Raw genomic sequence first — 13,770 nt, forward strand, 5'->3', positions numbered from 1 at the left:
GAATGTTCGAGCCCAGTGGGGGGGGGGGGGCGATCTTCGAACCCAGTTAGGGGGAGGGGCGGTGTTTGGGCCCAGTGGGGGGCGATGTTCGAGCCCAGTGGGGGGGGGCCATGTTCGAGCCCAGTGGTGGTGGGGAGAGAGGGGGGGGGGCGATGTTCGAGCCCAGTTAGGGGGAGGGGCGGTGTTTGGGCCCAGTGGGGGGCGATGTTCGAGCCCAGTGGGGGGGGGGGGGCCATGTTCGAGCCCAGTGGTGGTGGGGAGAGAGGGGGGGGGGGGGACGATGTTCGAACCCAGGGGCGGGGGCGGAGGTCAAGCCCAGTAAAGAGCAGCGTAGCATTTAACAGCGGCGGAGCTGTGACCCAGGAGCGGCGCGGCATATATATCAGAGAGGTCATGACCCAGGAGCAGCACAGCATTTAACAGCGGCGGGGCTGTGACCCAGCATTTAACAACGGAGGGGTCGTGGCACAGATCGGTGTCAAACTTTGTCTGATAGCGCTCCTGTGAAGCACCTTCGGTCGCATCACTACATTATATAAATGCAAGTGGCTATTACATAAAGAACACACGAAGCCACACTGACAAATTCTGCGACAAGCCAACAAAAATCATTTTGAATCAACAAGTTTATTAGACACATTTCATTTCAATAGTGCTGCTTATTGCTCAACAGCATCTCAGTTAGCAAGAATAAGCTCTAAAACCCACCCTACCCATGTTGTGCATATCGTTCAAAACACATGGCTTTTAGTTACTCCTTATTATAAAATCACACAAAGATTCTGTAAAGCGCATCGACAGCTGCTGTTTGCACCGGGATACCAGGGCTCTGCGTCTCAGTATCAGCCTGGAATACCACTCCACTCAAAGGGAATGGGAACGGGAACGGGAGCAGTCGATTGTCGTACATGCAGCGCGCCGTCCCCACACGTGCGGTACCGGGCATTCCACTGCAGAGGCTGCACAAAATGGCACACCTGTCTCAGGACCCGTGACGGAGCCCCGTTTACCATCAAAATTCAAGTACGACAACTGACAGAGAGAGACGACTCTGGAAACAGCCCGGCACACGTGGAGTGCAAAAGGAATGCTGACCATTCTCCAACCACACTAGGGACAGGAACATGAAGCAGTAGCGCAAGAGTAGTGACAGCAAACTGGCGGAGAGAACGTTTTGTTTCTGTTCCCAGTATTTTCGCGCCCCTTTCAGCTATTCCTGACACGTGCGAGATTTTTCAAATCAGCCTTGTTTCCCCCTCCCCCCTCTTCTTGAATCACTAACTTCAGGCAGTTATATGACCACACCTGAAACTATTGTCTCTTTGGGAAAGATCCAGGGGAAGGGGACCTTGTTAAAATTACAACTAGGCTGTTCAGAGGGTGATGTCAGGAAGCACTTCTTCACACAAAGGGTAGTGGAAATCTGTAACTCTCTGCGCTCCCCAAAAAAGCTGTCGAGGCTGGGGGTGGGGGGGCAATTGAAAATTTCAAAACTGAGATTGATAGGATTGTTATTAGACAAGGGTCATCAAGGGACCAAGGCAGGTAAGATGGGGTTAAGATACAAATCGGTCATGAGCTAAGTGAGTGGTAGAACGGGCTCGAGGGGCTGCTTCTATGGCAGTCTGGGAACATACTGAGCTCATCGTCATAGACGGTCACTGGAACGAGGATGACTTGCTTCCACATGGGTTCACAGATGTTTCAATGAAGGACCCAATATTCCAGTCCTAAATTCCAATTGAATTGGGTGGAAGATGCCTGTGCGTGGATTTTTTTAACGTGTGGTGGCTGTTGCACATCAGCCACCACACGGTCTTGGTCCAGTGGCAAGGGTTAACCAGGACGACTGGAGACCTGCTCTGTTGCATGGACCTAGTGCGCACACATATCGCAGTGTGGGCAGACCCGTGCTGCCCCTGGGCCCTCGGCTCTTCTGGGCCTCGCACTCTCATTCGCTGCACCTCCGCCACGATCTCTCACCGCTCCTCCGAAACACCTTGTCGAGCCACCTAACGAGATGTTAGCTGCACCATTGGCAAATAAACCCACCAGCAAATAGGTCAGCCTCCTAGGTTAGCCACAAGTTGTGTTGGGTCCGTTTTGTCTTCACATGTTGCATAATGGCACGGTGATTGAGGTGCATCTGCTTTGTGCAGCTGTGGTAAAGATGGCAAGTGGTGTCTTCCTGAAACCAGTGTGAATACTCCTCAGTCATGATCATTGCCGTTTACATTTCAATTTATCTAATTAATTCTCCAAATGAATTGTAAGGCAGCTTGTGGTGTTCACGCCACAAATTGGGACCGGATTGTTATTCCTTTGTAAAGAAGTGCTTCTGACGTGGGTCGGGTCAGCTGCCGAATGGGGGTCAGTTAAATCGAACCCTGTAAATCCTCACTGTTCACCAAGTGCTGACTAGCCAAGGCACCTACTGGTTTAGTCATTTTCAAACCAAGTCCTCTCATTACGGGCAAATGAACAGATGCGGCAGGTAAGGGAATGGAGCAAGTTGCCCCTCCCTACCGGACTGCAAAATGGAAACTGAACTGTAAGCTGAGACTTGTGGAAAAACTGATGGGGAGCCAGTGGGACAAAACGTTTGACGCAAAAGTTTACAAAACAGAAAGGCTAAAAAAAAAGTGCCACACTTTCAACTGAGTGTCTGAACACATGGAGGAGGTTTGCGCAATGCTGCGTGTGAGCAAAGCCAATTTTGCAGTCAAATTTTGCAAGGGTAAGTTCTAAAATTCAAAATGCCCCCCAAAAATTAAATGAAATGAAAAATAAGGAATGGGTTAAATCTGTCACCTCCACTTGAGCAACACTGAATTCAAACTCCACCCATCTGACTAATCCAAGAGCTTGGTTATATATACTAAGCAATGTCCTCCCATATTTCCGCTAAGCTGTGCGGCCGGGCAGTCATCCTCAAGGTCCCGCACAGGCCGCTCACTGGCTTTTAAATTGTAGATACTCCGCAGGCGCAAAGATTTGAATGGACCGCACAACGAGGGAGGCAGGCTGCGCAGCTTACGGGAGACAATGATGTCCTGTGATGTTGAAAATGGAGAGTCAAAACCAAGTGTGGTTTCAGGTGAAGCGGGGTTAAGAGTCTGGGGGAATACCTGGACCAGGGACACGCAGATGTCATTCAGTCCCCATTTTAAAGGCGTGCATTCTGTCCTTGATATTTCCCGCATAAATTCCTCTGCCCACATTTATAATGTAAACGCGTCACGGTGTAATTTCATTCTCCGACCAGTGGTGGCACTGCAACACAGAAGGGTGCCATTACAATGTTACAAGTTTACATAGCCAGAAATCCATACAAGTATGGACATAGGAACTTAGAATGGAAAAAGCTGACAGGAAGTGCAAGCAGAGGCAAGATTTTTTAATATTCATATTTTAAAAAAAATTCTGCAGATTCATTTGCAAACAAAGTCCTGCATGTGTGAGCAAGCAGTCATAACCACCCCCCCGCGCCCCCCCCCCCACCAGCTCACAGGATTTTCAATTTAAGGCTTTCATTGTATTTTGTAATATACAGATAATATCTAATATAATAAAACCTTTAAAAATATACAGGGCACACTCCCAGCATCAGCAACAGCTGTTCAGCTTGAAGTGAAACTTCAAAACGACTACCTTAAGAGAGTGTAATTGTCAGACAATAAGAGCGTGGAGATAACATTAGTCACAATCCCACTGCACCACAATCGACGGGTTCAATGAAAAGATTTTCTGTTCACTCCTTGAAGGGGGATCTACAATCGGAACATTAGCTGCAACATGAACGTAGGAAGGTGCTCATTCCGTTCGGTCTTTATTGCTTAATCTCTGCCTATTTCCTTCAGAATGTTTCTTTTTCTTTGCAGTTTCCGACACGAGACAGACCCACACAGCTCCGCCAAGAGTGCACCGCGCTGCTTTTGGTGCACTTGTGTGTGTGTGTCAAACAAGATAATGGGCCGTGGGGTCTTGCAGAAAAGTCCCTCTTTCTACGTTTGACCAGCATTCCACCCAGTTGCAGAACAGTGCGCCCACATCAGCGTCAGTCAGTGGGGCGCTCCCTTCCCGTCAACGAGAAGGCAAGAACCACGGAACGAGCCTGGCACCGGCAGCTCCGCGGCGCCCAGGAAAAGGGGAGAATCCCAGTGCAGCGTGGGTCCGATAGTGGGAGAAAGCCTTCAGCGCTTCCCAAACCCTCATTTATACAAACCCAGCACTTTTTCCTTAAATAAACTTCTTATTCCTGGTGGCGTTGCTCCTTTCACTTTAAATAGAATGAATTTAATTTGGGAATATATTAAAGTGAGGCTGCAGTGGAGCGCGTGCAGATATAAGCTGGGTGTACAGGGCAGATAGTCTGCTCCCAATGGCAGGCATGGTTCAGCATGAGGGTGCCTCATTGTTAAAATGATGTAACTGCAGCACCTTGATATGATATTCGTATATCTTTAGTGCAGGGCCCAGTTTAATTGCCAGTCCCGTCAAAACATCGTTCCTCTTCATTAGGAGCAGGGACTTGCCGTCAATCTCCTGGAGTAAGGAAGATGAAAAGTTGTCCATTAATTAACACGATTACTTCATTGGAATTAGATGGCCACTCACTGCCCCAGGCCTGGAGTACATTCTGTTTTAGCTACAAACTTAGACATGTGCGCGCACAAAGGCGTGCCGGAACCCTCCGAGTGGAAGTCCGACAGGGGTGTCGGACCCCACTGATCGGGGACTTTCATTCTCGTTGCCAGTGGTATCGGACCCCTTTGATTTGGGAGGCCTACACTCAATGCCAGGAGGGTTCGAGACCCACCACCAGTATGTCAGACCCCTCTGACACCCTGCCACCAGCCGGTTAATGACAAGGTTTTTGGGCCCTCCAGGAGGGCAGGCTCTGGGCACTGAGCTGCACAGGTACCAGACGACAGGAGAATTTGTAAAAGGCCATGATAAAAAAAAAAGTTACTTTTCCCACCTTTGTTCATTCATGTAATAATTCGCAGAACCAACGAGGTCAGCTCAGCTTATACGGGGCTCCGTTTTTCCAACACACAAGAATTAGGAACAAGAGTAGGTCATTTGGCCTCTCGAGCCTGCTCCGCCATTCAATAAGATCACGGCTGACCATCGACCTCAACCCCACTTTCCCGCCCGATCTCCATATCCCTTGATTCCCTTAATATTCAAAAATCTATCGATCTCTGGTCTTGAATATACTCAACGACTGAGCCTCCACAGCCCTCTGGAGTAGACAATTCCAAAGATTCACCACCCTCTGACTGAAGAAATTTCTCCTCATCTCAGCCCTAAATGGCCGACCCCTTATTCTGAGACTGTGACCCCGGTTCTAGATTCGCCATCCTCCATTTGTTAACAAAAAAAAGTTATCATGCAGCTCAATTCAACAAAGCAATTGATCAGCCCGTGGTATGTGAGCATATAGACACATGGGAAGGACGCAGCAGAGGCAGTACAACGGAGGTTCACTAGATTGATTCCCGGGGTGAGAGGGCTGACTTGTGATGAGAGATTGTGTAGAATGGGCCGATACTCTCTGGAGTTGAGAAGAATGAGAGGTGATCTCATTGAAACGTACAAGATTCTGAAGGGGATTGACGGGGTAGATGCTGAGAGGTTGTTTCCCCCGGGCTGGAGTGTCTAGAACCAGGGGCACAGTCTCAGGATAAAGGGAAGGCCATTTAAGACTGAGATGAGGAGGAATTTCTTCACAGAATCTTTGTAATTCTCTGCCCCAGAGGGCTGTGGATGCTGAGTCTCTGAATATATTTAAGGCTGAGATCGATAGGTTTTTGGAGTCGAGGGAAATCAAGCGATATGGAGATCGGGCGGGAAAGTGGAGTTGAGGTCGATGATCAGCCGTGATCTTATTGAATGGGGGGAGCAGGCTCGAGGGGCCGTAGGGTCTAGTCCTGCTCCTATTTCTTGTGTAAAACTCCACCCCATTACCTCACCTTCAGCTGCTGCATGTGGCCTTTGTCAACAATGAAGCCGAAGCTGGGAAGAATGGAGTACTGTATCTCCCGGGTGGTAGCAGATGAACCTATCTTCATTCTGCACTCGTGACAGTGAACTCCTGCATACTGGAGCCCATCCTCCGGAACACCAGAGCTGCAGCTAGCGGTGAACCGTACTTGCTGGGCTCTAACCTCATTGAATGGCGGAGCAGGCTCGAGGGGCCAAATGGACTACTCCTGCTCCTATTTCTTATGTTCTTATGTAAAGACCCGGTTAAAAAATAAATGGCTCTTCTTAACAGCTGGCTCTTGTTAAGTTCATGACATCAGTAGTAGGGGCTTGCCTTAGAGAGGGTGCAACAAAGGTACGCTGGACTGATTCCTGGAATGAGGGCATTGTCCTATGAGGAGATTGAGTAGACTAGGCCGATACCCCCTCGCTTCGAAGAATGAGAGATGGTCTCGTTGAAATATGCAAAATTCTTAAAGGGCTTGACAGGATGGATGCTGGGAGGATGTTTCCCCCCGGCTGGAGAGTTTAGAACCAGGGGTCACAGTCTCAGAATAAGGGGGTCGGCCATTTAGGACTGAGATGAGGAGAAACATCTTCATTCAGAGGGTCGTGAATCTTTGGAACTCTCTACTCCAGAAAGTTGTGGAGGCTGGGTCATTGAATATATTTAAGGTGGAGATAGACAGATTTTTGAACTATAGGGGGAGTCAAGGGTTATGGGGAGAAGGCAGGGAAGTGGAACTGAGACCAAGATCAGATCAGCCCTGATCGTAGTGACTGGCGGAGCAGGCTCGAGGGGCCAAATAGCCTGCCCCTGCTCCTATTTCTTATGTTCTAAACGCACATTTTAAGCGGGCCCTTCAAAATTTTGGAGCATTCAATGAGAAAATAGAAACACGTTCTTTGTGTTGGAATCCAAGCACCAGAAAGGGTCACACACTCACCTGATCCTCGAAGGCACCAGCCTGCTCTGGGAATCCCGCCTCTTTAAAATAATTCACCACATCAGCAATGCTCCACTCTGTTGGGTCCACAGACTTCCCATTCTCTTCCAGGCTGTTAACAAATACACCATCGTTACTTTTCTTCCTATGCCGCCCCCCCCCCCCCCCCCCCTCAGGGTGCTGAGGCGTACTGAGCTACAGTTCCATCGGGACCCGGCCGCCCAGTGCTTCTCAGCCCATTGCGATGTCAGAAGCAGGAAGTACATCAGTGGTAAAGTTAGAGTGGGAAACAGCGATGAGAATGAGATAGAGGGTGTTGATGAAGGCGAGAGTCAAGTTAGCCTTGCAACCACTTCAGCTATGACCATGATCCTGACCCGCATCCCAGAATAGGAAAAAAGATTCTTGGGTCACACTTAGGCCCCAGACGTTCAGTCACAGTCTCTGTCTGGCTCAGGGTTTTCCCCAGACGTTCAGTCACTCTCTCCGTCTGGCTCAGGGCTTGTCCCAGACGTTCAGTCACTCTCTCCGTCTGGCTCAGGGCTTGTCCCAGACGTTCAGTCACAGGCTCCGTTTGGCTCAGGGTTTACCCCAGACGTTCAGTCACACTCTCCGTCTGGCTCAGGGTTTGTCCCAGACGTTCAGTCACAGGCTCCATTTGGCTCAGGCTTTGCCCCAGACGTGCAGTCACACTCTCTGTCTGGCTCAGGGTTTGCCCCAGACGTTCAGTCACAGTCCCCGGCTGGCTCAGGGTTTGCCCCAGACGTTCAGTCACAGGCTCTGTCTGGCTCAGGGTTTGCCCCAGATGTTCAGTCATTGTCTCCGTCTGGCTCAGGGTTTGCCCCAGACATTCAGTCACGGGCTCCGTCTGGCTCAGGGTTTGTCCCAGACGTTCAGTCACAGGCTCCGTTTGGCTCAGGGTTTGCCCCAGACGTTCAATCACAGTCTCCATCTGGCTCAGGGTCAGGAACCAGACGTTAGGTCACAGGCTCCGTCTGGCTCAGGGTTTGCCCCAGACGTTCAATCACAGGCTCCGTCTGGTTCAGGTTCAGGAACCAGACCTTTAGTCACAGTCTGGCTTAGGGTTTGCTCCAGACGTTTAGTTTGGCTCTGTCTGGCTCAGGGTTTGCCCCAGACGTTCAGTCACAGGCTCCGTCTGTCTTGAAGTGAATAACTCTTTTGTTGTCAATGACCTTTCTAGGAAAAGCCATCAAGTGAAGGGGTGTCGTCATGGGTCAGTATATAGAAAACACAGAAACCATAACAACACGAGGATCACAGAAGAAAAACTTAGAGAGGGAAAACGAAGAGAAGAACAGTTGGTTATAAATAGTATATTAATTTCAATTAAAAGGAGTGGATCTCTCTATGTGCACGTTAAGCCAGTCGATGAGCTATTTTACACTAACGTAAGTGTTAGCTTATATAGTGCCTTTCATGACTGCCAGACATCTCAAGCGCTTTACAAGCCAATATAGTACTTTTGGAGTGTAGTCACTGTTGTAATGTGGGAAACACAGCAGCCATCTTGCACACAGCAAGCTCCTACAAACAGCAATGTGATAATGACCCGATAACCTGTTTTTGTTATGTTGATTGAGGGATAAATATTGGCCCAGGACACCGGAGAGAACTCCCCTGCTCTTCTTCGAAATAGGGCCATGGGATCTTTTACATCCACCTGAGAGAGCAGACGGGGCCTCGGTTTAACATCTCATCCGAAAGACGGCACCTCCAACAGTGCAGCACTCCATCAGCACTGCACAGGAGTGTCAGCCTAGGTTTATGTGCTCAACTCCCTGGAGTGGGACTTGAACCCACGACCTTCTGACTCAGTGGCGAGTGTGCTGCCCACTGAGCCACGGTTGGCACAAGGGGAGATAGAATGGGAAGGCAGAGATAAATATGCGACGTACAGGAAAATTCGGATTGGAATATGGGGGAGAGGCACACTGGGATGGGCAGCAGCAAAAGGATAGGGCACCCTGAACTATCCGAATGAGCTACTTACAGGCAACGTTCCTGCTGAGTCTCGCGGAGGTCTAGCGCTCACTGGCTTTTATACGGGAGAAACCGCGCATGGGCGGAAATCTGAATGGGCCACGCAGCCAATAAAGGGAATGCACACCAAGGAAGAATAAGAGTGAACATTGCTTACATGTGTCTGTCTGTGGGGCCATTCACTTCAGGGACCATGTCTACCGGAGATGCCGATGGCGTAAGCAGAAACGAGGCTCCACCAACCTCGGGAACTGCAGCGAGAATAAAATACAAGTATCAGGCACTGTAGTTACTGTAATCGGCAGCTAGTAAAAGACAGTAACGGACAAACGTAACCGCAACAAACTTAAATCAAATCAGAAAATTACACATGCAATATTACTCCCACACTAGTGGAGAGACTAGAGAAACTGGGATTGTTTTCCTTAGAGCAGAGAAGGTTAAGGGGAGATTGAATGTCGATGTACAAAACTATGAAGGGGTTTGGTAGTGTAGATAGGGAGAAACGGTTCCCACTGTCAGGCGGGTCAGTAACCAGAGGACACAGATTTAAGATAATTGCCAAAAGAACCAGAGGGGGAGATGAAGAGACAATTTTTTTTTGACGCAGTGAGTTATGCTGATCTGGAACCCGCTGCCTGAAATGGTGGTGGAAGCAGATTCAATAGTAACTTTCAAAAGGGAATTGGATATATACTTGAAAAGGAAAAATTTTCAGGGCTATGAGGAGAGAGCAAGGGAGTGGGACTAACTGGGAACGCTCTTTCAAAGAGCTGACACAGGCATGATGGGCCGAATGGCCTCCTTCTGTGATTCATCATTCTATAACTTGGAGAAACAAATCTGAAAAATGGTATTTAATTTCAATAAATCAGATTAGATGGGATAGAAAATATTCCGTTTCTGCTTTTTAATTTGTTGCTAAACTATATGTTCTGCCAAAAGGGGCTCTGGTTCAAACACAGCGTGCTATGATACAACACAGGACTGCATTCTCTTATTGTATTGCTTCGTTGATTCAGAACCCATAGAGACATCATGTCTCAGAACAAAGATATTATCAATACAAATAAGGATTATTGGGGTTGTGCAGCACATTGTAAAGACTTGCATTTATACAGCGTTTTACATGGTCTCAGGATGTCCCAAAGCGCTTTACAGCCAATGAAGTACTTTTGTAGTCACTGTTGTAATGTCGGAAACGCGGCAGCCAGTTTGCGCACAGCAAGGCTCCATGCAAACAGCAATGTGATAATGAGCAGATAATCTTGTTTAGTGATGTTGGCCAGGGCACCAGGGGAGAATTCATCTGCTCTTTTTCAAATAGCGCCATGGGATCTTTTACGTCCACCTGAGAGGAGGCAGGGCCTGGGTTTAACGTCTCATGCGAAAGACGGCACCTTCAACAGTGCAGCACTCCCTCAGTTCTGGAATGGAGTGTCAGTTTGGAATACGTGCTCGAGTCCCTGGAGTGGAACTTGAGCCTAGCGCCCTACTGACTCAGAGGCGAGCGTGCTGTCCACTGAGCTACAGCTGACACTGTTGTAGATACCAACAGGTGAAGGGTGTCCGGTGCAGATAACACTTGCATGTGCCAGCCTCCAAATTGTAATCTCAGCCACATCCCAAGGGGAGACAGAATCCAATCAGAAAGGGGAAGCGAATCACCCTGGGTGGCATCCATTAGCGGAGGGTTACACTCGGGCAGCAGCTGGGTTTGGGAGGTCAGGCAGAGAAAGCTATGTTGCATTGGAGGAGGAGAAGATGGGGGTGGGGGCAGCCACAAACGGCAAGGCAATAAATAAACACGCGCACAAATTGAACAACCCGAATTCAAACTGCACAAAATAATCGAGACACACTTTTTGAAATCTACGGTTTGGCTTAAGGCCTGGATTTTCGGGCCTTCTGTGCTCCGTTTTCGCCCCGGAGCGGCGGCAATGGCGGGGGTGAGGTGTTCTGGGCGGGTGGTCAGCCTCCAGCGCCCCGCGGCGATCCTCAGGTCCGGTTTAGCGGCGGCGCGGAGCAGCACCGCCCGGAAGAGCTGCGCCCGGTGTGCAACGCCCGCGGTTGTGACACCGGCGCGAGTTTTGACTCCCGCCCGACCCGCAGCGCGCCCCGCACTGACGGCCTGGGAAATCGGGAGGTCCAACGATACCAACTACACAGGTAGGTAATGGACCCCTAAGGCACGTGTATTTGTGTTTTCTTTTAATTTTTGGGGCGATTTGTGTTGAGGTTGGGTGGGCAATGTTTTGGGAATGTTTTTGTTCGTTTTTCCCCCCCCCCCCCCCCCAGACGTCTCTGGGAGCGCTCCCGGTCCGGCTCTTTAGCTCGGGAGTTTGACATCCCAGCGTCCCACGACGGGTGTACAACGCCTCCCTTAGCTGCGCTCCCTGACTCACGGCCCAGCTGCCCAATGTTACTGACTGAGGTGTAAACTGATCCCGGCCCCGGCCGCTAACTTTCCTGCCCCGCCGTCATTACCGCCCTAAAAACATCAAAGCCGAAAATTCAGCCCTTTGATTTCACACTATATTCGTTAGAAACAATCAACTGCTTTCATCTGAATATTGTTTCCAGCTCCCCTCGAGCAGGCACCAAACACCCGGTGAAATAGACATTATTAGCCGAGGCATAGAATACAAGAGCAGGGAGGTTATGCTTGAACGATATAAAACACCAGTTAGGCCACCGCTGGAGTACTGCGTGCAGGTCTGGTCCACACATTACAGAAAAGATGTGATTGCACTAGAGAGGGTGCAGAGGAGATTTACGAGGATGTTGCCTGGACTGGAGAATTTTAGCTATGGGGAAAGACTGGATCGGCTGAGGTTGTAACAGAGGAGGCTGAAGGGAGACCTTATTGAGGTATATAAAATTATGAGGGGCCTAGATACAGTAGATACGACGGACCTATTTCTCTTAGCAGAGGTCAACAACCAGGGGGTGTAGATTTAAAGTAATTGATCGAAGGTTTAGAAGGGAGTTGAGGGGAAATCTTTTCACCCAGAGGGTAGTGGGGGTCTGGAACTCACTGCCTGAAAGGGTGGTAGAGGCAGAAACCCTCACATTTAAAAAGTACCTGGATGAGTACTTGAAGCGACGTAACCTACAGGGCTGCAGACCAAGAAGTGGGAAGTGGGATTAGGCTGGATAGTTCTTTGTCGGCCGGCGCGGACGTGATGGACCAAAATGGCCTCCTTCCGTGCTGTAAATTTCTATGATTCTATGACATGTCACTTTCTGCATTACAGTGGATGGCAGGTCAACTGGACTGCGTCCAAACGCTAGCAGGTAACATACTGAGGAGAAATGCTTGCCACACGTGGAGCCTGCTGCAGTAACAAAGCTTTATTTTATTCTGCTATGAAGCTGTCATCGTTGATCGAGGATGAACCTCCAGCTCCATCACTGCAGAAGCAGGAAGTAAACAAAAAGATCAAACGCCATTACCAGTTCAGAGGCTTCTAAAGGTGAGCTTCCTTGCCTGGAGTGGTTTTGAGTGCACTGGCTATATATCATATTCATCAAGCACATTAAAGCACTGGGAGCAGGCAGCGACCACAGCTGAAGGCGAGGAGACAAGAGGAGGCAAACTACAGGAAACACAACACCAACCTGCATTTATATAGCGCCTTTAACATAGTAAAACATCCTAAGGCGTTTCACAAGAGCGATTATCCAACAACAATCTGACACCTAGCCAAATGAGATATTCGCACAGGTGATGAAAAGCTTGGTCAAAGAGGTAGGTTTTAGGGAGCATCTTAAAAGGAGGAGAGGTGGAGAGGTTTAGGGAGGCAATTGCAGAGCTTAGGACCGAGACAGCTAAAGACACGGCCGCTGATGGTGAAGAAAATTGGGGATGCGCAAGAGGCCAGAATTGGAGGAGAGCAGAGATCTCGGAAGGTTTGTAGAGCTGGAGGAGTTTACAGAGATGGGCAGAGGGGGGCATGGATGAATTTGAAAACAAGAATGAGAATTTTAAAACTGAGGCGTCTCCTCCACCCACCCCCCGCACCCCCCTCCAATGACTCAGCGGCAGGGTTAACAGCTGTAAGTGCAGTGAACTGGCAAGTGAATTCAGTGGGCAACAGGCTGGCCTTCTACGTCGTGGGGAATCCACTGTAGTCTGATGCTGCGTGACGCACTCTTCGAAAGGTTGTCCAATACCAACATGGAAAGCTCCCTGACAGGTCTTTGCACAGGCCCATCCATAGCCCAATGGTAGGAAAGACCAGTTGCATGCTAACCACATCTGGGTTGAACAGTCGGTAAAGAGTCACCTATGTCAAGTTCCTCTCCATCTGGACGGCAGGTGGGGGGAGTGCCGGGGGGAGGGGGGGGGATGGGGTGGGCGAGGGGGGAATTTTCACGCCCAGGCTGATAGCCTTGCCATGACTGGATTGCAGCGATGAGGGACTTCAGTTACGTGGATAGAATGAAGAAGCTGGGGTTGTTCTCCTTAGAGCAGAGAAGATTGAGAGGAGATTTGATAGGAGTGTTCAAAATCATGAGGGGTCTGGACAGAGCAAAACTGTTCCCATTGGCAGAAGGGTCGAGAATCAGAGGACACAGATTTAAGGTGATTGGCAAAAGAACCAAAGGCGATATAAGAAAAAAACTTTTTTTTACACAGCGAGTGGTTAGGATCTGGAATGCACTGAGCCACAGCTGATACTTTGATACCTACTGTTTTCTGTTCTGGAATTTGCAAACGCCAAACAATCGTAAACCTTCCCTCACCAAATTGCAATTAGAATCTGACTGACCTCAGGCTGTGTTTATTTACAGCAATGCGACTTTTGACCTTAAAGGGATAGGTCAG

At 49.3% G+C, this 13,770-nt stretch overlaps 1 protein-coding gene across 2 annotated transcripts in view; it reads right to left on the reverse strand.

Annotated features, from left to right (window-relative positions):
* Positions 1 to 608: 608 nt before the first annotated feature.
* The window catches only part of LOC139237984 (sterile alpha motif domain-containing protein 1-like), an 83,323-nt gene continuing 70,161 nt past the window's right edge, over positions 609 to 13,770 (reverse strand). Inside the window, exons 6-9 of one of the 2 annotated variants that reach the window (XM_070867356.1) lie at positions 9,097 to 9,190; positions 6,939 to 7,050; positions 4,441 to 4,545; positions 609 to 3,273 (exon numbers count right to left, since the gene is read on the reverse strand). In XM_070867356.1, coding sequence (XP_070723457.1) covers positions 3,238 to 3,273; positions 4,441 to 4,545; positions 6,939 to 7,050; positions 9,097 to 9,190 — 347 coding nt within the window. In that variant the 3' untranslated portion in view covers positions 609 to 3,237. Of the gene's footprint in view, positions 4,546 to 6,938; positions 7,051 to 9,096; positions 9,191 to 13,770 lie in introns of both variants that reach the window. The other variant, XM_070867354.1, reaches the window with a different exon arrangement.

This window comes from Pristiophorus japonicus, chromosome 24, assembly GCF_044704955.1.
Source record: "Pristiophorus japonicus isolate sPriJap1 chromosome 24, sPriJap1.hap1, whole genome shotgun sequence".
Taxonomy (NCBI): domain Eukaryota; kingdom Metazoa; phylum Chordata; class Chondrichthyes; family Pristiophoridae; genus Pristiophorus; species Pristiophorus japonicus.